Source organism: Oncorhynchus clarkii, unplaced genomic scaffold (assembly GCF_045791955.1).
Source record: "Oncorhynchus clarkii lewisi isolate Uvic-CL-2024 unplaced genomic scaffold, UVic_Ocla_1.0 unplaced_contig_9597_pilon_pilon, whole genome shotgun sequence".
In the NCBI taxonomy this organism is placed as follows: Eukaryota; Metazoa; Chordata; class Actinopteri; order Salmoniformes; family Salmonidae; genus Oncorhynchus; species Oncorhynchus clarkii.
The window spans coordinates 27,547-53,182 of record NW_027257961.1 but is presented as its reverse complement, the minus strand read 5'-3'; the positions used below and the strand labels follow the sequence as shown (position 1 = coordinate 53,182).

The 25,636-nt window shown below is 46.7% G+C and overlaps 1 protein-coding gene across 1 annotated transcript in view; it reads left to right on the top strand.

Annotated features, from left to right (window-relative positions):
* Window positions 1–25,607, top strand: part of LOC139394290 (collagen alpha-1(XIV) chain-like) — a 230,302-nt gene extending 204,695 nt beyond the window's left edge. The window contains exons 43-48 of the mRNA XM_071142315.1: window positions 5,526–5,561; window positions 6,354–6,420; window positions 6,567–6,755; window positions 10,408–10,485; window positions 20,324–20,479; window positions 24,394–25,607. Coding sequence (XP_070998416.1) covers window positions 5,526–5,561; window positions 6,354–6,420; window positions 6,567–6,755; window positions 10,408–10,485; window positions 20,324–20,479; window positions 24,394–24,923 — 1,056 coding nt within the window. The 3' untranslated portion in view covers window positions 24,924–25,607. The remainder of the gene's footprint in view (window positions 1–5,525; window positions 5,562–6,353; window positions 6,421–6,566; window positions 6,756–10,407; window positions 10,486–20,323; window positions 20,480–24,393) is intronic.
* Window positions 25,608–25,636: the final 29 nt, after the last annotated feature.

Sequence of the window (25,636 nt, the reverse complement as noted above, 5' to 3'; positions counted from 1 at the left end):
TCTCTACACATGAAGATCATTAGCCTGTGACCAGCTAGATATCTGTCTCTATACATGAAGATCATTAGCCTGTGACCAGCTAGATATCTGGATCTTCACAGGAAGGTCATTAGCCTGTGACCAGCTAGATATCTGACTCCCACATGAAGATCATTAGCCTGTGACCAGCTAGATATCTGACTCCCACATGAAGATCACTACGTTCTGACCAGCTAGATATCTGTCTCTACACATGAAAATCATTAGCTTGTGACCAGCTAGATATCTGGCTCTTCACAGGAAGGTCATTAGCCTGTGACCAGCTAGATATCTGGCTCTTCACAGGAAGGTCATTAGCCTGTGACCAGCTAGATATCTGTCTCTACACATGCAGATCATTAGCCTGTGACCAGCTAGATATCTGTCTCTACACATGAAGATCATTAGCCTGTGACCAGCTAGATATCTGGCTCTTCACAGGAAGGTCATTAGCCTGTGACCAGCTAGATATCTGACTCCCACATGAAGATCATTAGCCTGTGACCAGCTAGATATCTGTCTCTACACATGAAGATCATTAGCCTGTGACCAGCTAGATATCTGTCTCTACACATGAGGATCATTAGCCTGTGACCAGCTAGATATCTGTCTCTACACATGAAGATCATTAGCCTGTGACCAGCTAGATATCTGTCTCTACACATGAGGATCATTAGCCTGTGACCAGCTAGATATCTGTCTCTACACATGAAGATCATTAGCCTGTGACCAGCTAGATATCTGTCTCTACACATGAAGATCATTAGCCTGTGACCAGCTAGATATCTGTCTCTACACATGAAGATCATTAGCCTGTGACCAGCTAGATATCTGTCTCTACACATGAGGATCATTAGCCTGATCCCAGCTAGATATCTGTCTCTACACATGAAGATCATTAGCCTGTGACCAGCTAGATATCTGTCTCTACACATGAAGATCATTAGCCTGATCCCAGCTAGATATCTGTCTCTACACATGAAGATCATTAGCCTGTGACCAGCTAGATATCTGTCTCTACACATGAAGATCATTAGCCTGTGACCAGCTAGATATCTGGCTCTTCACATGAAGGTCATTAGCCTGTGACCAGCTAGATATTTGACTCCCCCATGAAGATCATTAGCCTGTGACCAGCTAGATATCTGACTCTACACATGAAGATCATTAGCCTGTGACCAGCTAGATATCTGTCTCTACACATGAAGATCATTAGCCTGTGACCAGCTAGATATCTGTCTCTACACATGAAGATCATTAGCCTGTGACCAGCTAGATATCTGTCTCTACACATGAAGATCATTAGCCTGTGACCAGCTAGATATCTGTCTCTACACATGACGATCATTAGCCTGTGACCAGCTAGATATCTGTCTCTACACATGAAGATCATTAGCCTGTGACCAGCTAGATATCTGTCTCTACACATGAAGATCATTAGCCTGTGACCAGCTAGATATATATATCTCCCACATGACGATCATTAGCCTGTGAGAAACTTCCAGCCGTGGGTTTGTTTGGATTACAATAAGAGATGTTTGTGGCTGTTTTATAAGGGTTAGCAATGTCAGTATCCATTCTGTGGATGGATATGGTGGCAGCTGTTCGTGTTTCTTATTGTGTGCCTCAAAGCAGTTGGCTCTCCCATGTAGAAGTTCTCCCATATGGCACATTATGGTCTCTCTCGTGGTTCCTCTGTCATGTTTCCTCTGTCACGTTTCCTCTCTCGTGGTTCCTCTCTCGTGGTTCCTCTGTCATATTTCCTCTGTCACGTTTCCTCTCTCGTGGTTCCTCTCTCATGTTTCCTCTCTCGTGGTTCCTCTCTCATGTTTCCTTTCTCGTGGTTCCTCTCTCGTGGTTCCTTTGTCATGTTTCCTCTGTCACGTTTCCTCTCTCGTGGTTCCTCTCTCATGTTTCCTCTCTCGTGGTTCCTCTCTCGTGGTTCCTCTCTCATGTTTCCTCTCTCATGTTACCTCTCTCATGTTTCCTCTCTCGTGGTTCCTCTCTCATGTTTCCTCTCTCGTGGTTCCTCTCTCGTGGTTCCTCTGTCATATTTCCTCTGTCGTGTTTCCTCTGTCATGTTTCCTCTCTCATGTTTCCTAGGTTCTCTGTCCCATCTTCTTCTTTCTAAGTAAAACCTTGTACTTCACTGTAATCTGGTCACATCCCACTAAAATGTTCAGACACTTGTCATAGCTGCCCTTTTCCACGGGTCTCAGGAGAGCTCTAGTCTGACTGGCTGTGTGAGTGTGTGTCTTGTCAGTGTGGTTGTCATGGCGACGAGAGGTAGAGGATCAGCTAGGGGCCACACTGAGCTCACTGAGCTCCACCTCTCTCCTCCAATGTCCACTCTTGGCATATCATTCCTGGAATATACTCTACACCTGACACACACACACACACACACACACACACACACACACACACACACACACACACACACACACACACACACACACACACACACACACACACACACACACACACACACACACACACACACACACACACACACACCCGCACACACACACACACACACACACACTCGCACGCACACACGCGGTCAAAGTAGTCAATGCATGACTCCATGTTTCACAAAAGATTGAATGACCTCTCGCCTCAAATACTGTGGTCCAAGTTACATGCATGATATCAGAACCGTTAAATGGCCATCATATTTATGAGAGCTTTCTGTCTCTGGTGTCTAATGTGTTAGCTCACATATGCATCCATTTGCTTTATGTGTTTGGCGAAGGAAAACAGACAGCTCACGGTCCAGCAGGTCATAGACCTCTCTAACAGTCACAGTGTTTCCACTACAGGGGACTAGGACAAGCTTTCCTAAACAGGCTGTGAGTCAGAACAAAAAGCACTTTGAAACTTAGTGGGAGAAAACTGACCATGCATACTCTTCCTTCCATTACAAAGAGTGTGTTTATAGTATATTATCTCTGTTACAGGGCCCTGCTGGTACCAAAGGATGTTTATAATATATTATCTCTGTTACAGGGCCCTGCTGGTACCAAAGGATGTTTATAATATATTATCTCTGTTACAGGGCCCTGCTGGTACCAAAGGATGTTTATAATATATTATCTCTGTTACAGGGCCCTGCTGGTACCAAAGGATGTTTATAATATATTATCTCTGTTACAGGGCTCTGCTGGTACCAAAGGATGTTTATAATATATTATCTCTGTTACAGGGCCCTGCTGGTACCAAAGGATGTTTATAATATATTATCTCTGTTACAGGGCCCTGCTGGTACCAAAGGATGTTTATAATATATTATCTCTGTTACAGGGCCCTGCTGGTACCAAAGGATGTTTATAATATATTATCTCTGTTACAGGGCCCTGCTGGTACCAAAGGATGTTTATAATATATGATCTCTGTTACAGGGCCCTGCTGGTACCAAAGGATGTTTATAATATATTATCTCTGTTACAGGGCCCTGCTGGTACCAAAGGATGTTTATAATATATTATCTCTGTTACAGGACCCTGCTGGTACCAAAGGATGTTTATAATATATTATCTCTGTTACAGGGCCCTGCTGGTACCAAAGGATGTTTATAATATATTATCTCTGTTACAGGGCCCTGCTGGTACCAAAGGATGTTTATAATATATTATCTCTGTTACAGGGCCCTGCTGGTACCAAAGGATGTTTATAATATATTATCTCTGTTACAGGACCCTGCTGGTACCAAAGGATGTTTATAATATATTATCTCTGTTACAGGCCCTGCTGGTACCAGAGGATGTTTATAATATATGATCTCTGTTACAGGGCCCTGCTGGTACCAAAGGATGTTTATAATATATTATCTCTGTTACAGGGCCCTGCTGGTACCAAAGGATGTTTATAATATATTATCTCTGTTACAGGGCCCTGCTGGTACCAAAGGATGTTTATAATATATTATCTCTGTTACAGGGCCCTGCTGGTACCAAAGGATGTTTATAATATATTATCTCTGTTACAGGGCCCTGCTGGTACCAAAGGATGTTTATAATATATTATCTCTGTTACAGGGCTCTGCTGGTACCAAATGATGTTTATAATATATGATCTCTGTTACAGGGCCCTGCTGATACCAAAGGATGTTTATAATATATTATCTCTGTTACAGGGCCCTGCTGGTACCAAAGGATGTTTATAATATATTATCTCTGTTACAGGGCCCTGCTGGTACCAAAGGATGTTTCTAATATATTATCTCTGTTACAGGGCCCTGCTGGTACCAAAGGATGTTTATAATATATTATCTCTGTTACAGGGCCCTGCTGGTACCAAAGGATGTTTATAATATATTATCTCTGTTACAGGGCCCTGCTGGTACCAAAGGATGTTTATAATATATTATCTCTGTTACAGGGCTCTGCTGGTACCAAATGATGTTTATATTATATGATCTCTGTTACAGGGCCCTGCTGATACCAAAGGATGTTTATAATATATGATCTCTGTTACAGGGCCCTGCTGGTACCAAAGGATGTTTATAATGTATTATCTCTGTTACAGGGCCCTGCTGGTACCAAAGGATGTTTATAATATATTATCTCTGTTACAGGGCCCTGCTGGTACCAAAGGATGTTTATAGTATATTATCTCTGTTACAGGGCCCTGCTGGTACCAAAGGATGTTTATAATATATTATCTCTGTTACAGGGCCCTGCTGGTACCAAAGGATGTTTATAATATATTATCTCTGTTACAGGGCCCTGCTGGTACCAAATGATGTTTATAATATATTATCTCTGTTACAGGGCCCTGCTGGTACCAAAGGATGTTTATAATATAGTATCTCTGTTACAGGGCCCTGCTGGTACCAAAGGATGTTTATAATATATTATCTCTGTTACAGGGCCCTGCTGGTACCAAAGGATGTTTATAATATATGATCTCTGTTACAGGGCCCTGCTGGTACCAAAGGATGTTTATAATATATGATCTCTGTTACAGGGCCCTGCTGGTACCAAAGGATGTTTATAATATATTATCTCTGTTACAGGGCCCTGCTGGTACCAAAGGATGTTTATAATATATTATCTCTGTTACAGGGCCCTGCTGGTACCAAATTATGTTTATAATATATTATCTCTGTTACAGGGCCCTGCTGGTACCAAAGGATGTTTATAATATATGATCTCTGTTACAGGGCCCTGCTGGTACCAAAGGATGTTTATAATATATTATCTCTGTTACAGGGCCCTGCTGGTACCAAAGGATGTTTATAATATATTATCTCTGTTACAGGGCCCTGCTGGTACCAAAGGATGTTTATAATATATTATCTCTGTTACAGGGCCCTGCTGGTACCAAAGGATGTTTATAATATATGATCTCTGTTACAGGGCCCTGCTGGTACCAAAGGATGTTTATAATATATTATCTCTGTTACAGGGCTCTGCTGGTACCAAAGGATGTTTATAATATATGATCTCTGTTACAGGGCTCTGCTGGTACCAAAGGATGTTTATAATATATTATCTCTGTTACAGGGCTCTGCTGGTACCAAAGGAGACAAGGGTGAACGGGTAAGTTCACTCTCAGACCAATGCTTCATTTCAGACACAGTTTATATTCAAGTGGAGTGTAGGAATACTTCCGTAGCTTCAACCCTCAAATCAGGCATAATTGCAGTTTATCAGCTCTGGGATTAAGAGGCTCTCTAACAGCCCTGTGTCTCAGATGAAACATCCATCCCAAATGGCACCCTATTCCCTATATAGTGCACTACTTTAGATCAGAAAACCTATGGGTCTTGGTCATAAGTAGTGCACTATATAGGGACTAGGTTGCTGTTTGGGATGCAGGTGTCTCTTCACAGCTCTCTGCCTTCCTCCCTCGGTTTATAGCTCCACAGTGTGTTTTCTAGGAGTTCATGTAAGACCTGCTAGAACAGTTACATGTGAATCAAACCCCAGACATTCAGGTACACTGTGTTTAATAAAACCTTTTAGGGGGATGTTGTGCTCATGTTAAATAGCCTTGGATCAAAACCTCTTTGCTTCGTGAGATTAAAGCTCTGTGTTATTTTCTGGTCAGTCTCTTGGATTGTTGGGAGACTTCAACACAAAAGGCCCCCAGCCTCAGAGTTAGAGGTGGAGTGGAGTTATTAAACGCCCACACACACACACACACGCACGCGCGCGCGCGCACACACACACACACGCACACAGAGCACACACGCACACACGCACACACACACACAGACTAGTTCATTAAACATGCCCCCTGGGAGTGTTCTCTGTGTGTGTGTGTGTGTGTGTGTGTGTGTGTGCGAACGTGGAGCTGTGTCAATCCAGTGCTTTTTGCTTGTTTTGTAGGGAGACCTGCAGTCTCAAGCTACCGTCAGGGCCTTAGCACGCCAAGTGTGTGAGCAACTGATTCAGAGTGAGTTCTCAACCCAGCTTTTTTCTCTCTCTTTCTCTCTCTCTCTCTAGATATTTTTGTCCATACATACTGTTCTCTACAACAATCTCTCATCCGACTCACCCCCAAACCTCTCCATCCCCTCCCCTCCTCTCTTCCTCCCTCAGGTCACCTGTCTCGCTACAGCTCCATCCTGAACCAGATCCCCAGCCAGTCAGTGTCTGTGAGGACGGTACCGGGACCTCCAGGAGAGCCTGGTCGCAGGGGTCTGCCAGGGCCACAGGGAGAGGGGGGGCCCACAGGCAGACCAGGGTTCCCTGGGACCAACGGACAGGATGGACGACCGGGGGAGAGAGGTACAGTACAGTATTTATACATCATTATAAACCGGGGAGAGAGGTACAGTACAGTGTTTTTATACATCATTATAAACTGGGTGCATCGATCCCTGAATGCTGATTGACTGACAGACGTGATATATCAGACCATATACTGTACCACGGGTATGACAAAACATTTTTTTTTACTGCTCTAACTATGTTGGTAACCAGTTTATAATAGCAGTAAGGCACCTCGGGGGTTTGTGGTATATGGCCAATATACCACGGCTAAGGGCTGTGTCCAGGCGCTCCGCGTTGTGTCTTACATAAGATCAGCCCTTAGCCGTGGTATATTGGCCATATACTACACTTCCTCGTGCCTTATTGCTTCATTAGAAGCCATTGGATGGCCATAACAAACCAGTATATTACCTTGCTATTGATTCCCTGGCCTGAACCAGTTGGTAGAGGATGACACTTCCAACACCAGGGTTGTGAGTTTGATTCCCTGGCCTGAACCAGTTGGTAGAGGATGACACTTCCAACACCAGGGTTGTGAGTTTGATTCCCTGGCCTGAACCAGCTGGTAGAGGATGACACTTCCAACACCAGGGTTGTGAGATTGATATCCTGGCCTGAACCAGTTGGTAGAGGATGACACTTCCAACACCAGGGTTGTGAGATTGATATCCTGGCCTGAACCAGTTGGTAGAGGATGACACTTCCAACACCAGGGTTGTGAGATTGATATCCTGGCCTGAACCAGTTGGTAGAGGATGACACTTCCAACACCAGGGTTGTGAGATTGATATCCTGGCCTGAACCAGTTGGTAGAGGATGACACTTCCAACACCAGGGTTGTGAGTTTGATTCCCTGGCCTGAACCAGTTGGTAGAGGATGACACTTCCAACACCAGGGTTGTGAGATTGATATCCTGGCATGAACCAGTTGGTAGAGGATGACACTTCCAACGCCAGGGTTGTGAGTTTGATTCCCTGGCCTGAACCAGTTGGTAGAGGATGACACTTCCAACACCAGGGTTGTGAGTTTGATTCCCTGGCCTGAACCAGTTGGTAGAGGATGACACTTCCAACACCAGGGTTGTGAGTTTGATTCCCTGGCCTGAACCAGTTGGTAGAGGATGACACTTCCAACGCCAGGGTTGTGAGTTTGATTCCCTGGTCTGAACCAGTTGGTAGAGGATGACACTTCCAACACCAGGGTTGTGAGTTGGATTCCCATGGGGGACCAATACAAAATAAGTATGGACTCACTACTGTAAGTCACTCAGGAGAAGTGTGTCTGGTAAATGACAGAAATGTAAAACACATTTTTTAAAACTTTCCTAGTTGTCTTTTCATGAGCTATTGTGTCCCTGGTCTGTCACTCACACTGTTGATGGAAGAAACAAGTCCTGGGTTGGATTGACCCTCCCCTCCTGCCCAGACCAACAGATCCAGAAACATCCTCATAGCTAGAGATATGACTGACCAGTCTGAAACATCCTCATAGCTAGAGATATGACTGACCAGTCTGAAACATCCTCATAGCTAGAGATATGACTGACCAGTCTGAAACATCCTCATAGCTAGAGATATGACTGACCAGTCTGAAACATCCTCATAGCTAGAGATATGACTGACCAGTCTGAAACATCCTCCTCATAGCTAGAGATATGACTGACCAGTCTGAAACATCCTCCTCATAGCTAGAGATATGACTGACCAGTCTGAAACATCCTCATAGCTAGAGATATGACTGACCAGTCTGAAACATCCTCATAGCTAGAGATATGACTGACCAGTCTGAAACATCCTCCTCATAGCTAGAGATATGACTGACCAGTCTGAAACATCCTCATAGCTAGAGATATGACTGACCAGTCTGAAACATCCTCATAGCTAGAGACATGACTGACCAGTCTGAAACATCCTCATAGCTAGCTAGATATATGACTGACCAGTCTGAAACACCATTAACAGGGTGTCAGCCTGGTGTTAAACAGCACCATTAACAGAGTGTCAGCCTGGTGTTAAACAGCACCATTAACAGAGTGCCAGCCTGGTGTTAAACAGCACCATTAACAGAGTGTCAGCCTGGTGTTAAACAGCACCATTAACAGAGTGTCAGCCTAGTGCTAAACAGCACCATTAACAGAGTGTCAGCCTGGTGTTAAACAGCACCATTAACAGAGTGTCAGTCTGGTGTTAAACAGCACCATTAACAGAGTGTCAGCCTGGTGTTAAACAGCACCATTAACAGAGTGTCAGCCTGGTGTTAAACAGCACCATTAACAGAGTGTCAGCCTGGTGTTAAACATCACCATTAACAGAGTGTCAGCCTGGTGTTAAACAGCACCATTAACAGAGTGTCAGCCTGGTGCTAAACAGCACCATTAACAGAGTGTCAGCCTGGTGTTAAACAGCACCATTAACAGAGTGTCAGCCTGGTGCTAAACAGCACCATTAACAGAGTTTCAGCCTGGTGTTAAACAGCACCATTAACCACCACTCCTCTGACTCAGCTTGGCAGGACTTGCTAGAGCAGGAGTTTGGCTTGGTTCAGCTTGGCAGGGGATGGTACAGCAGGGAAACCAAGGCATACTAATGGACTAGGTTGGGCACATCCACCAGAGGAAAAAGAACTGGCTTATTGAGTAGTTAATGCAATGATAGTAGAGGAGGACAGTCTGACTAGATGAAGACCAGACATAGTAGAGGAGGACAGTCTGACTAGATGAAGATCAGACATAGTAGAGGAGGGCAGTCTGACTAGATGAAGACCAGATATAGTAGAGGACAGTCTGACTAGATGAAGACCAGACATAGTAGAGGAGGATAGTCTGACTAGATGAAGACCGGACATAGTAGAGGAGGACATTCTGACTAGATGAAGACCAGACAGAGTAGAGGAGGACAGTCTGACTAGATGAAGACCAGACATAGTAGAGGACGACAGTCTGACTAGATGAAGACCAGACAGAGTAGAGGAGGACAGTCTGACTAGATGAAGACCAGATATAGTAGAGGACAGTCTGACTAGATGAAGACCAGACATAGTAGAGGAGGACAGTCTGACTAGATGAAGACCAGACATAGTAGAGGAGGACACTCTGACTAGATGAAGACCAGACATAGTAGAGGAGGACAGTCTGACTAGATGAAGACCAGACATAGTAGAGGAGGACAGTCTGACTAGATGAAGAACAGACATAGTAGAGGAGGACAGTGTGACTAGATGAAGACCAGACATAGTAGAGGACAGTCTGACTAGATGAAGACCAGACATAGTAGAGGACAGTCTGACTAGATGAAGAACAGGCATAGTAGAGGACAGTCTGACTAGATGAAGACCAGACATAGTAGAGGACAGTCTGACTAGATGAAGACCGACATAGTAGAGGACAGTCTGACTAGATGAAGACCAGACATAGTAGAGGACAGTCTGACTAGATGAAGACCAGACATAGTAGAGGAGGACAGTCTGACTAGATGAAGAACAGACATAGTAGAGGAGGACAGTGTGACTAGATGAAGACCAGACATAGTAGAGGACAGTCTGACTAGATGAAGAACAGTGTACTGGCTATCAGAGAGTAACTAGGAGAATGTGAGAAGTTGCATGAGGACATGGTGACTTTCTGTTAAGGTCAAGGTCATATGTACTGTGTGTGTCGTCTGTCCTCAGGTCTCCCAGGAGAGAAGGGGGAAAGGGGGAGTCAAGGTGTGGGGACACAGGGCCCCAGAGGTCCCCCAGGACCACCAGGTAAGGACCCTTACATCCTCTCATCACTCCTCTCTTCTCCTCCCATCACACTCCTCCCTCTCATCCTTCCATCTTACATAATCACAATCAGAGTGTATACTATATACCACATGTAGTGTGTAGAGACAGTTTATACTAATCCACATGTAGTATGTAGAGACATAGTTTATACTAATCCACATGTAGTGTGTAGAGACAGTTTATACTAATCCACATGTAGTATGTAGAGACAGTTTATACTAATCCACATGTAGTATGTAGAGACAGTTTATACTAATCCACATGTAGTGTGTAGAGACAGTTTATACTAATCCACATGTAGTATGTAGAGACAGTTTATACTAATCCACATGTAGTATGTAGAGACAGTTTATACTAATCCACATGTAGTATGTAGAGACAGTTTATACTAATCCACATGTAGTATGTAGAGACAGTTTATACTAATCCACATGTAGTATGTAGAGACAGTTTATACTAATCCACATGTAGTATGTAGAGACAGTTTATACTAATCCATATGTAATATGTAGAGACAGTTTATACTAATCTACATGTAGTATGTAGAGACAGTTTATACTAATCCACATGCAGTGTGTAGAGACAGTTTATACTAATCCACATGTAGTATGTAGAGACAGTTTATACTAATCCACATGTAGTATGTAGAGACAGTTTATACTAATCCATATGTAATATGTACACTGTGTACACTTACTTCTCCTTGTCATCCTCACATCACCCCCCTCACCTTCCATCTTACTTCTCCTCGTCATCCTCCCTTCATCCCCCCTCACCTTCCATCTTACTTCTCCTCGTTATCCTCCCTTCATCGCCCCTCACCTTCCATCTTACTTCTCCTCGTCATCCTCCCTTCACCCCCCCTCACCTTCCATCTTACTTCTCCTCGTCATCCTCCCTTCACCCTCCCTCACCTTCCATCTTACTTCTCCTCGTCATCCTCCCTTCACCCCCCCTCACCTTCCACCTTACTTCTCCTCGTCATCCTCCCTTCATCCCCCCATCTTCCATCTTACTTCTCCTCGTCATCCTCCCTTCATCCCCCCTCACCTTCCATCTTACTACTCCTCGTCATCCTCCCTTCATCCCCCCTCACCTTCCATTTTACTTCTCCTCGTCATCCTCCCTTCACCCCCCCCTCACCTTCCACCTTACTTCTCCTCGTCATCCTCCCTTCATCCCCCCACCTTCCATCTTACTTCTCCTCCTCATCCTCCCTTCATCCCCCCTCACCTTCCACCTTACTTCTCCTCGTCATCCTCCCTTCATCCCCCCCCACTCATCTTCCACCTTACTTCTCCTCCTCATCCTCCCTTCACCCCCACTCATCTTCCATCTTACTTCTCCTCCTCATCTTCCCTTCATCCCCCTTCACCTTCCACCTTACTTCTCCTCGTCATCCTCCCTTCACCCCCCACTCATCTTCCAGCTTACTTCTCCTCGTCATCCTCCCTTCATCCCCCCACCTTCCATCTTACTTCTCCTCGTCATCCTCCCTTCATCCCCCCTCACCTTCCATCTTACTACTCCTCGTCATCCTCCCTTCATCCCCCCTCACAGTCCATTTTAGTTCTCCTCCTCATCCTCCCTTCATCCCCCCTCACCTTCCATCTTACTTCTCCTCCTCATCCTCCCTTCATCCCCCCTCACCTTCCACCTTACTTCTCCTCGTCATCCTCCCTTCATCCCCCCCACTCATCTTCCACCTTACTTCTCCTCCTCATCCTCCCTTCACCCCCACTCATCTTCCATCTTACTTCTCCTCCTCATCCTCCCTTCATCCCCCTTCACCTTCCACCTTACTTCTCCTCGTCATCCTCCCTTCACCCCCCACTCATCTTCCATCTTACTTATCCTCGTCATCCTCCCTTCACCCCCACTCATCTTCCATCTTACTTCTCCTCCTCATCCTCCCTTCATCCCCCTTCACCTTCCACCTTACTTCTCCTCGTCATCCTCCCTTCACCCCCCACTCATCTTCCATCTTACTTCTCCTTCTCATCCTCCCTTCATCCCCCTTCACCTTCCATCTTACTTCTCCTCGTCATCCTCCCTTCACCCCCCCCACTCATCTTCCATCTTACTTCTCCTCGTCATCCTCCCTTCACCCCCCCTCACCTTCCACCTTACTTCTCCTCGTCATCCTCCCTTCACCCCCCCACTCATCTTCCATCTTACTTCTCCTCGTCGTCCTCCCTTCACCCCCCCTCACCTTCCATCTTACTTCTCCTCCTCATCCTCCCTTCACCCCCCCTCACCTTCCATCTTACTTCTCCTCGTCATCCTCCCTTCATCCCCCTCACCTTCCACCTTACTTCTCATCGTCGTCCTCCCTTCACCCCCTCCACTCACCTTCCATCTTACTTCTCCTCGTCATCCTCCCTTCACCCCCCCACTTATCCTCCCTCCAGCATTTAGAAATCCCAGATAATACATGTGTGTATATGCATCCCATTCACTACCACCTTATACAGACAATGCATGCTGGAGGGGGGATTCACCCATTCACTACCACCTTATACAGACAATGCATGCTGGAGGGGGGATTCACCCATTCACTACCACCTTATACAGACAATGCATGCTGGAGGAAGGATTCACCCATTCACTACCACCTTATACAGACAATGCATGCTGGAGCGAGGATTCACCCATTCACTACCACCTTATACAGACAATGCATGCTGGAGGGAGGATTCACCCATTCACTACCACCTTATACAGACAATGCATGCTGGAGCGAGGATTCACCCATTCACTACCACCTTATACAGACAATGCATGCTGGAGGGAGGATTCACCCATTCACTACCACCTTATACAGACAATGCATGCTGGAGGGGGGATTCACCCATTCACTACCACCTTATACAGACAATGCATGCTGGAGCGAGGATTCACCCATTCACTACCACCTTATACAGACAATGCATGATGGAGGAAGGATTCCCCATTCACTACCACCTTATACAGACAATCCAACACTGTGATGAGAGTTGTTTCTAGGACTGGTTGGGTTTCGTGGGACACTATGATGAGAGGTGTTTCTAGGACAGGTTGGGTTTCATGGGACACTATGATGAGAGGTGTTTCTAGGACAGGTTGGGTTTCATGGGACACTATGATGAGAGGTGTTTCTAGGACAGGTTGGGTTTCATAGGACACTATGATGAGAGGTGTTTCTAGGACAGGTTGGGTTTCATGGGACACTATGATGAGAGGTGTTTCTAGGACAGGTTGGGTTTCATGGGACACTATGATGAGAGGTGTTTCTAGGACAGGTTGGGTTTCATGGGACACTATGATGAGAGGTGTTTCTAGGACAGGTTGGGTTTCATGGGACACTATGATGAGAGGTGTTTCTAGGACTGGTTGGGTTTCATGGGACACTATGATGAGAGGTGTTTCTAGGACAGGTTGGGTTTCATGGGACACTATGATGAGAGGTGTTTCTAGGACAGGTTGGGTTTCATGGGACACTATGATGAGAGGTGTTTCTAGGACAGGTTGGGTTTCATGGGACACTATGATGAGAGGTGTTTCTAGGACAGGTTGGGTTTCATGGGACACTATGATGAGAGGTGTTTCTAGGACAGGTTGGGTTTCATGGGACACTATGATGAGAGGTGTTTCTAGGACAGGTTGGGTTTCATGGGACACTATGATGAGAGGTGTTTCTAGGACTGGTTGGGTTTCATGGGACACTATGATGAGAGGTGTTTCTAGGACTGGTTGGGTTTCATGGGACACTATGATGAGAGGTGTTTCTAGGACTGGTTGGGTTTCATGGGACACTATGATGAGAGGTGTTTCTAGGCCAGGTTGGGTTTCATGGGACACTATGATGAGAGGTGTTTCTAGGACTGGTTGGGTTTCATGGGACACTATGATGAGAGGTGTTTCTAGGCCAGGTTGGGTTTCATGGGACACTATGATGAGAGGTGTTTCTAGGACAGGTTGGGTTTCATGGGACACTATGATGAGAGGTGTTTCTAGGACAGGTTGGGTTTCATGGGACACTATGATGAGAGGTGTTTCTAGGACAGGTTGGGTTTCATGGGACACTATGATGAGAGGTGTTTCTAGGACAGGTTGGGTTTCATGGGACACTATGATGAGAGGTGTTTCTAGGACTGGTTGGGTTTCATGGGACACTATGATGAGAGGTGTTTCTAGGACTGGTTGGGTTTCATGGGACACTATGATGAGAGGTGTTTCTAGGACTGGTTGGGTTTCATGGGACACTATGATGAGAGGTGTTTCTAGGCCAGGTTGGGTTTCATGGGACACTATGATGAGAGGTGTTTCTAGGACTGGTTGGGTTTCATGGGACACTATGATGAGAGGTGTTTCTAGGCCAGGTTGGGTTTCATGGGACACTATGATGAGAGGTGTTTCTAGGACAGGTTGGGTTTCATGGGACACTATGATGAGAGGTGTTTCTAGGACTGGTTGGGTTTCATGGGACACTATGATGAGAGGTGTTTCTAGGACAGGTTGGGTTTCATGGGACACTATGATGAGAGGTGTTTCTAGGACAGGTTGGGTTTCATGGGACACTATGATGAGAGGTGTTTCTAGGACAGGTTGGGTTTCATGGGACACTATGATGAGAGGTGTTTCTAGGACAGGTTGGGTTTCATGGGACACTATGATGAGAGGTGTTTCTAGGACAGGTTGGGTTTCATGGGACACTATGATGAGAGGTGTTTCTAGGACAGGTTGGGTTTCATGGGACACTATGATGAGAGGTGTTTCTAGGACTGGTTGGGTTTCATGGGACACTATGATGAGAGGTGTTTCTAGGACTGGTTGGGTTTCATGGGACACTATGATGAGAGGTGTTTCTAGGACTGGTTGGGTTTCATGGGACACTATGATGAGAGGTGTTTCTAGGCCAGGTTGGGTTTCATGGGACACTATGATGAGAGGTGTTTCTAGGACTGGTTGGGTTTCATGGGACACTATGATGAGAGGTGTTTCTAGGCCAGGTTGGGTTTCATGGGACACTATGATGAGAGGTGTTTCTAGGACAGGTTGGGTTTCATGGGACACTATGATGAGAGGTGTTTCTAGGACAGGTTGGGTTTCATGGGACACTATGATGAGAGGTGTTTCTAGGACAGGTTGGGTTTCATGGGACACTATGATGAGAGGTGTTTCTAGGACAGGTTGGGTTTCATGGGACACTATGATGAGAGGTGTTTCTAGGACTGGTTGGGTTTCATGGGACACTATGATGAGAGGTGTTTCTAGGACTGGTTGGGTTTCATGGGACACTATGATGAGAGGTGTTTCTAGGCCAGGTTGGGTTTCATGGGACACTATGATGAGAGGTGTTTCTAGGACTGGTTGGGTTTCATGGGACACTATGATGAGAGGTGTTTCTAGGACTGGTTGGGTTTCATGGGACACTATGATGAGAGGTGTTTCTAGGCCAGGTTGGGTTTCATGGGACACTATGATGAGAGGTGTTTCTAGGACTGGTTGGGTTTCATGGGACACTATGATGAGAGGTGTTTCTAGGCCAGGTTGGGTTTCATGGGACACTATGATGAGAGGTGTTTCTAGGACAGGTTGGGTTTCATGGGACACTATGATGAGAGGTGTTTCTAGGACAGGTTGGGTTTCATGGGACACTATGATGAGAGGTGTTTCTAGGACAGGTTGGGTTTCATGGGACACTATGATGAGAGGTGTTTCTAGGACAGGTTGGGTTTCATGGGACACTATGATGAGAGGTGTTTCTAGGACTGGTTGGGTTTCATGGGACACTATGATGAGAGGTGTTTCTAGGACTGGTTGGGTTTCATGGGACACTATGATGAGAGGTGTTTCTAGGACTGGTTGGGTTTCATGGGACACTATGATGAGAGGTGTTTCTAGGCCAGGTTGGGTTTCATGGGACACTATGATGAGAGGTGTTTCTAGGACTGGTTGGGTTTCATGGGACACTATGATGAGAGGTGTTTCTAGGCCAGGTTGGGTTTCATGGGACACTATGATGAGAGGTGTTTCTAGGACAGGTTGGGTTTCATGGGACACTATGATGAGAGGTGTTTCTAGGACAGGTTGGGTTTCATGGGACACTATGATGAGAGGTGTTTCTAGGACAGGTTGGGTTTCATGGGACACTATGATGAGAGGTGTTTCTAGGACAGGTTGGGTTTCATGGGACACTATGATGAGAGGTGTTTCTAGGACAGGTTGGGTTTCATGGGACACTATGATGAGAGGTGTTTCTAGGACTGGTTGGGTTTCATGGGACACTATGATGAGAGGTGTTTCTAGGACAGGTTGGGTTTCATGGGACACTATGATGAGAGGTGTTTCTAGGACTGGTTGGGTTTCATGGGACACTATGATGAGAGGTGTTTCTAGGCCAGGTTGGGTTTCATGGGACACTATGATGAGAGGTGTTTCTAGGACAGGTTGGGTTTCATGGGACACTATGATGAGAGGTGTTTCTAGGACTGGTTGGGTTTCATGGGACACTATGATGAGAGGTGTTTCTAGGACTGGTTGCGTTTCATGGGACACTATGATGAGAGGTGTTTCTAGGCCAGGTTGGGTTTCATGGGACACTATGATGAGAGGTGTTTCTAGGCCAGGTTGGGTTTCATGGGACACTATGATGAGAGGTGTTTCTAGGACAGGTTGGGTTTCATGGGACACTATGATGAGAGGTGTTTCTAGGCCAGGTTGGGTTTCATGGGACACTAACGGCGGACACACTTGAATAAAAACATGTCAATCAAAGGCCCCACTAGTTTGTTGATTGAAAAACTCTTGTGTATTCAGACCACACTGTGACTTGCAGTGAAATTCCTCTTACTAGGGATCTTCTGTAAAGAAAACAACGTTTGAAACGTTTTAATAACATCAGAAAAATCCTCATGTGTTTTTGGATTTAAAGTTGACCTGTCTTGGATTGCTGTCTATAATATTTTTTGGGGGAGAAACAAACCCTTTGTATTGATTCTCCTTTGTACACTACCATTTTTTTTAAGCAGAAAACCAATACAGGACAATGCATCTGATTGTTGTTTAATCGATTCTCAACTCTGACAACTCTGACATTTATAAATGACAAAAACAACTTTTCTGAAAGTTCACGATGAAACATCAGGAGACTGTGGTTCCTGGCATGGGTTTTACTACTGTCATGGAAATCAGGGAGGATATTTTTAGATCCAAAAGAACAGAACTCTGTAGATGAGGATGAGGATTCCACTCATATCTCACTGAGCAACACAACGCCTCAGATTGTTGCCATGTCAGCAAACATTGGAATGTGTGTTCATGGATGGAACTGGGTCTGTGGCTGGGACTGGACTGCTGTAGTCAAACTAGACTGCTGTAGTCAAACTGGGCTTCTGTAGTCAAACTGGACTGGGACTGGACTGCTGTAGTCAAACTGGACTGGGACTGGACTGCTGTAGTTAAACTGGACTGGGACTGGACTGCTGTAGTCAAACTGTACTGGGACTGGGCTGATGTAGTCAAACTGGACTGGGACTGGACTGCTGTAGTCAAACTGGGCTGGGACTGGGCTGCTGTAGTCAAACTGGACTGGGACTGGACTGCTGTAGTCAAACTGGACTGGGACTGGACTGCTGTAGTCAAACTGGACTGGGACTGGACTGCTGTAGTCAAACTGGACTGGGACTGGACTGCTGTAGTCAAACTGGACTGGGACTGGACTGCTGTAGTCAAACTGGACTGGGACTGGACTGCTGTAGTCAAACTGTACTGGGACTGGACTGCTGTAGTCAAACTGGACTGGGACTGGGCTTCTGTAGTCAAACTGGACTGGGACTGGACTGCTGTAGTCAAACTGGACTGGGACTGGACTGCTGTAGTCAAACTGTACTGGGACTGGACTGCTGTAGTCAAACTGGACTGGGACTGGGCTTCTGTAGTCAAACTGGACTGGGACTGGACTGCTGTAGTCAAACTGGACTGGGACTGGACTGCTGTAGTCAAACTGGACTGGGACTGGACTGCTGTAGTCAAACTGGACTGGGACTGGACTGCTGTAGTCAAACTGGACTGGGACTGGACTGCTGTAGTCAAACTGGACTGGGACTGGACTGCTGTAGTCAAACTGGGCTTCTGTAGTCAAACTGGACTGGGACTGGACTGCTGTAGTCAAACTGGGCTTCTGTAGTCAAACTGGACTGGGACTGGACTGCTGTAGTCAAACTGGAATGGGACTGGGCTGCTGTAGTCAAACTGGGCTTCTGTAGTCAAACTGGACTGGGACTGGACTGCTGTAGTCAAACTGGACTGGGACTGGACTGCTGTAGTCAAACTGGACTGGGACTGGGCTTCTGTAGTCAAACTGGACTGGGACTGGACTGCTGTAGTCAAACTGGACTGGGACTGGACTGCTGTAGTCAAACTGGACTGGGACTGGACTGCTGTAGTCAAACTGGACTGGGACTGGACTGCTGTAGTCAAACTGGACTGGGACTGGACTGCTGTAGTCAAACTGGACTGGGACTGGACTGCTGTAGTCAAACTGGGCTTCTGTAGTCAAACTGGACTGGGACTGGACTGCTGTAGTCAAACTGGGCTTCTGTAGTCAAACTGGACTGGGACTGGACTGCTGTAGTCAAACTGGACTGGGACTGGGCTGCTGTAGTCAAACTGGGCTTCTGTAGTCAAACTGGACTGGGACTGGACTGCTGTAGTCAAACTGGACTGGGACTGGACTGCTGTAGTCAAACTGGACTGGGACTGGACTGCTGTAGTCAAACTGGGCTGGGACTGGACTGCTGTAGTCAAACTAGACTGGGACTGGACTGCTGTAGTCAAACTGGACTGGGACTGGGCTGCTGTAGTCAAACTGGACTGGGACTGGACTGCTGTAGTCAAACTGGACTGGGAGTGGACTGCTGTAGTCAAACTGGACTGGGAGTGGACTGCTGTAGTCAAACTGGGCTTCTGTAGTCAAACTGGACTGGGACTGGACTGCTGTAGTCAAACTGGGCTTCTGTAGTCAAACTGGACTGGGACTGGACTGCTGTAGTCAAACTGGACTGGGACTGGACTGCTGTAGTCAAACTGGACTGGGACTGGACTGCTGTAGTCAAACTGAACTGGGCTGAAGGACAGGCTTCTGTAGTCAAACTGGACTGGGACTGGACTGCTGTAGTCAAACTGGGCTGCTGTAGTCAAACTGGACTGGGACTGGACTGCTGTAGTCAAACTGGACTGGGACTGGACTGCTGTAGTCAAACTGGACTGGGACTGGATTGCTGTAGTCAAACTGGACTGGGACTGGACTGCTGTAGTCAAACTGGACTGGGACTGGACTGCTGTAGTCAAACTGGGCTGGGACTGGACTGCTGCAGTCAAACTGGGCTGGGACTGGACTGCTGTAGTCAAACTAGACTGGGACTGGACTGCTGTAGTCAAACTGGACTGGGACTGGACTGCTGTAGTCAAACTGGACTGGGACTGGACTGCTGTAGTCAAACTGGACTTGGCTGAAGGACAGGCTTCTGTAGTGGAAACTTCAACAGAAGTAGGATAATAACTGTCTGATCTGGGTTCAGGGCATTATTCTGAGGGAACCCACACATATATATATACACACTGCCTGCAGTCTGGCCACTCAACAACGCACTGACTATTTTACATCCTACTTCGTCATTGCAGAAGTAACAAGGGGGACGATTCATAAAACATAGTTTTCATTATTTTATCTCTACAGTTTACAACATGGTCGGCCGTAGCAACAGACTGGCTTTTGGTGTGTAATTTGTCCTCTTGTAGGTCCTGTTACTAACTGTGTATCTTGCCTCCACAGGTCTTCTAGGAGAGGGGCGTACAGGCAGCCAAGGCCCCGCCGGTAGACCAGGCAGCCAGGGTACCCCAGGGCGACCAGGCACCCCTGGATCCACGGGCCCTGCTGGTGCTGCTGGCTACTGCGATCAGAACTCCTGTTTGGGCTACAACGTTGGAGGTAACCACCACCAGAACACATAGATATCCCTATCTATAAGTTCTGGATACTGGAGGACTGAGATTACTAGGAGGAACTGGGTTTTATGCCACAGTAAATCTGATGGATACTGTGTGTGGTTATGCACTGAGTATACAAAACATTAAGAACACCTTCCTAATATTGATTTTGCCCTAAGAACAGCCTCAATTCATCAGAGAATGGACTCTACAAGGTGTCGAAAGCGTTCCACAGGGATGCTGGCCCATGTTAACTCCATTGTTTCCCACAGTTGTGTCAAGTTACCCCGTTCAAAGGCACTTAAATGTCTTTCCTATTCACCCTCTGAATGAGACACATATACAAAACTTGTCTCAAGGCTTAAAAATCCTTCTTTGACCCGTCTCCTCCCCTTCATCTACACTGATTGAAGTGGATTTAACAAAGTGACATCAATAAGGGATCATATCTTTCACCTGGATTCACCTGGTCAGTCTATGTCATGGAAAGAGCAGGTGTTCTTAATGTTTTGCAAACTCAATGTATATTATTCCTGAATTCAATCAAAACAGAAATGTAGAAAGAGAGAGTAACAGTAAGTGCTGTGTGTGTCAGATCTAAAGTCTTCTCTTCATGGGCCGTTGCAGGAGAGTCCTGTCCTTCCAGTCAGCTGATGTTTTGACCCAGTATTTTGAAGGGGCCCAGTGGTTAGTTAGTGTTATTTTCATTAGATGAAATGAAAGACAGTTGACGATGTTTATTGCAGATCATTTCAGGACATAAACAACTCCAGTGTCTGGCTCCGCCCCTGACTTTACAACCAGTAAAAGTTCAAGTATTTTCCTCAGTGACTGACTTACTGGCGACTGGTAAATCGTACAGAGATTGACATTGTAATTGTCCCTGTAAATTTCGTAAAGTATTTTAGAGCTATTGAAATGTTATGCCGTATGTTCTCGTGAGGCGTTTTATACACACTATGGATGTTTAATATGAGTGACCGTGTCCTTAGTTTATTTTATTTAACTAGGCAAGTCAGTTAAGAACACATTCTTATTTAAAATGACGGCCTACCCCCCTTTGCCAAACGCGCCCTATGGGACTCCTAAATCACACCCAGATGTGATACAGCCTGGATTCGAACCAGGGACTGTAGTGACGCCTCTTGCACTGAGATGCAGGGCCTTAGACCACTTGAGAGCCCCCTTAGTGGGCCTGCTTTCTTTTGCCTGGTTATTACTTCACTGCTAACCTAAAAGGATATTAACACTAAGACCATTATGCTATAGCTGTTTGGGTTGAATTCAGGCAGGGTATTATTGGACATGGAACAATTGGTTCATTCCCACAGATGTGGTTAAACATGTGGTTGAATCACTTTAAGATGGGAGTGCCTCTCACAGCGATGTGTGGTGCACATTTGACCTAGAATGCTTCACCACAACTTGTGCATGTCTGAGTTACTACACTGTAAGTATACTGGATGTACAACCATGTATCCTGTGTGACTCTCATTTCACTGTTCTACATCTTTATGACATTTTCTTACATTAAGAAAGAGAAATAAAGATGACAGCACTATGTTGTGCCTGTCTGCTTTCAGAGCTCTGATGAGCAGCTGCCATAACACAGCAGTCTGAGTCAGAGATACTGACTAGCACAACCACTAGTGGGTCCATGTGGTTTTTGGAATGGTAGCATGTTGGTGTTATGTGGTCTGGTATCTGTACTGACGTAAGGTGTTTCTCTGTGTCTCTGTCTGTCTCCTCTGTTCTGGTTCTAACTCAAGGAGGACAGGAACAGGAATATGAGAATGACTACTGAGCAACATTCTCTTAGTTCCAGACACCCTCTCCTCTCCTCCCACCCTCTCCTCTCCTACCTCCCTCCCACTCCTACGTCCCTTCCTCTCCTACCTCCCTCTCCTCTCCCCTCCCCTCATAGTCCATCAGCCACCCTCTCCTCTCCGATGAGTCCATCAGCCACCCTCTCCTCTCCCCTCCCATCATAAAGAGACCATCAGACACCCTCTCCTACCTCCCTCCCTCCCTTCTGCCGCACAAAAATAGACCATCAGACACCGTCTCCTCCCTCCCCTCCTCCCTCCCTTCTTCCTCATAAAAAGAGTCCATCAGCCACCCTCTCCTCTCCCCTCATAAAGAGACCATCAGCCACTCTCTCCTCTCCTCTCCCCTCATAGAGACCATCAGCCACCCTCTCCCCTCCCCTCATAAAGAGACCATCAGCCACCCTCTCCTCTCCCCACATAAAGAGACCATCAGCCACCCTCTCCTCTACCCACATAAAGAGACCCTCAGCCACCCTCTCCTCTACCCACATAAAGAGACCATCAGCCACCCTCTCCTCTCCCCTCATAGAGACCATCAGCCACCCTCTCCCCTCCCCACATAAAGAGACCATCAGCCACCCTCTCCTCTCCTCTCCCCTCATAAAGAGACCATCAGCCACCCTCTCCCCTCCCCACATAAAGAGACCATCAGCCACCCTCTCCTCTACCCACATGAAGAGACCATCAGCCACCCTCTCCTCTACCCACATAGAGACCCTCAGCCACCCTCTCCTCTCCCCACAGAGAGACCCTCAGCCACCCTCTCCCCTCCTCACAGAAAGAGACCCTCGCCACCCTCTCCTCTCCCCTCATAAAGAGACCATCAGCCACCCTCTCCCCTCCCCACAGAAAGAGACCCTCGCCACCCTCTCCTCTCCCCTCATAAAGAGACCATCAGTCACCCTCTCCTCTCCCCACAGAAAGAGACCCTCGCCACCCTCTCCTCTCCCCACATAAAGAGACCCTCAGCCACCCTCTCCCCTCCCCACAGAAAGAGACCCTCGCCACCCTCTCCTCTCCCCACATAAAGAGACCATCAGCCACCCTCTCCCCTCCACACAGAAAGAGACCCTCGCCACCCTCTCCTATCCCCTCATAAAGAGACCATCAGCCACCCTCTCCTCTCCCCACAGAAAGAGACCATCAGCCACCCTCTCCTCTCCCCACAGAAAGAGACCCTCAGCCACCCTCTCCCCTCATAGAGACCCTCAGCCACCCTCTCTGTGCCGCTCTCCCATCTTTTCTTCCCCACATAGAGACTATCACTCCCCTCCTCCCTTCACCCCTCACTACCTCCTGAGATCACCACCGCCGTGTTCAAACAATCGCTTCAGTCTCCATCTATCTCTGCCTGTCATCAGACATCGCTTCAGTCTCCATCTATCTCTGCCCGTCATCAGACATAGCTTCAGTCTCCATCTATCTCTGCCTGTCATCAGACATTGCTTCAGTCTCCATCTATCTCTGCCTGTCATCAGACATCGCTTCAGTCTCCATCTATCTCTGCCCGTCATCAGACATCGCTTCAGTCTCCATCTATCTCTGCCTGTCATCAGACATTGCTTCAGTCTCCATCTATCTCTGCCCGTCATCAGACATTGTGTGTTGATCTTGCTAACCTCGCTTCACATCACCCCGCTTGGAAAACAACCCATCTGGATTTTTATAAAAGACATGAATCAGAAGATATTGTTTCCTAGACAATGCTTTTCTCCAGCCGGCCACCAGCCGCCATCTTCCTTCCTCCCTGTGTATATCTTCTCTCTCCTGATCAAGGTATCCTTGTGAATGACAAATACTAATCAGACTCCCACTTACTCCCACTGGTGTGGCTCACCCTCTCTCTTATACAGGCACGGCTACACACTGTGTTCTTATTTCTCACTGCAGTAATATTGTGCCTGTGGCTCTCTGTCTGCTTTCTCCTGTACGTCATTCTGCTAACCCAGATGCTACCCCGGGCAACAAGCTAACAACCCCGGGCAACAAGCTAACAACCCCAGACAACAAGCTAACTTAGCGGTGGTGGTTTAGAAAGAGGTTGCTAGTGATGACACCCCATTGATCCAGATGTTCCCCACCATAGTACAACAACTCCCCCACACCAACTACCAAAACTATCACCCCACTGGCCGTTATGACCCCCGTGGAAATTACAACAACGATGATGAAGACGACGAGGAAGATGAGGAGGAAGAAGACCCATTCGCTGGGTATAGAGGCTACCCACCTCAGTACTACCAGCCCAGTTACCCTCACCCCCCTGCACACCCTGCACCCCAATCCCACTCCCAGGACACTGAGCTAAGGTCCCCAGGGATAATGATGAGCCGTTTCTCCAGAGACGTGGTCACACAGAGAAGAGCCACCGCTAACACAGCCCAGACAGGACAGACAGACCAGACTGGACAGACAGGACAGACAGACCAGACTGGACAGAGGAGCGATGCTGCAGCAGATACTGAAGGAGAGGTGGAGGTGATTGGAGAAGTCCAGACAGGACAGACTGGACAGAGGAGCGATGTTGCAGCAGATTCTGAAGGAGAGGTGGAGGTGATTGGAGAAGTCCAGACTGGACAGACAGTCCAACCACCTCTCTATGTCCCTGTGGGTTGATGAAGATGTCAAAAATATGTTCGGTATGCGTCAGTTGCCCCCGTGTCGCTAGCCAGGGTCTCCTGTATGCTATTCCTGTATGAGAGCGCTGTCAGATTAGGATATACCTAAAAAAGTGCCTGATTTCTGTAAATGCTGGTGTGTGGGATGTAGGGGGACTGAGGAAGACAAGCTATCCCCAGTGACGTACATTAAAATCACTTACCTTTCTAGTGAAGTTGCATGCAGCCTTTCAGCCAGCGCATCGAGGATGACTGGACTGTGTCTTTTGGGTTGATGTGACATAAAGTCAAACGTCTTTTTGTAATTTGAGATTATGAACGGGTGACATTTGAACAGTCTGTCAGCTCTTTATAACCATGTGTCATTTACATTACAGTGCTTCCATGTTGACTTGACCCTCAATCTTTAAGTTGTCAAGCCAGTTCTCACAATGATTCTTCAGTATTTGTGTACAGTGTCCTCTCTTCTTGATTTAATATGATACATTGTGACCTCTGTTGAAGCAGCCCCCCCCCCCCCCCCACTGTTATTGTACGATGAGGAATTTGTTTTTTTTTTAAGTATGCCTAAACTTTAAGGAACCAAACTTTAACCACTGTCCTATCAAAGAAAACTACAGCTATTGTAAGACTCTCAAGCGTTCTTGTCCAATCGTCCTGTTATCACATTGTTGATTGACATGGTCTTGTCCAATCGTACTGTTATCACAT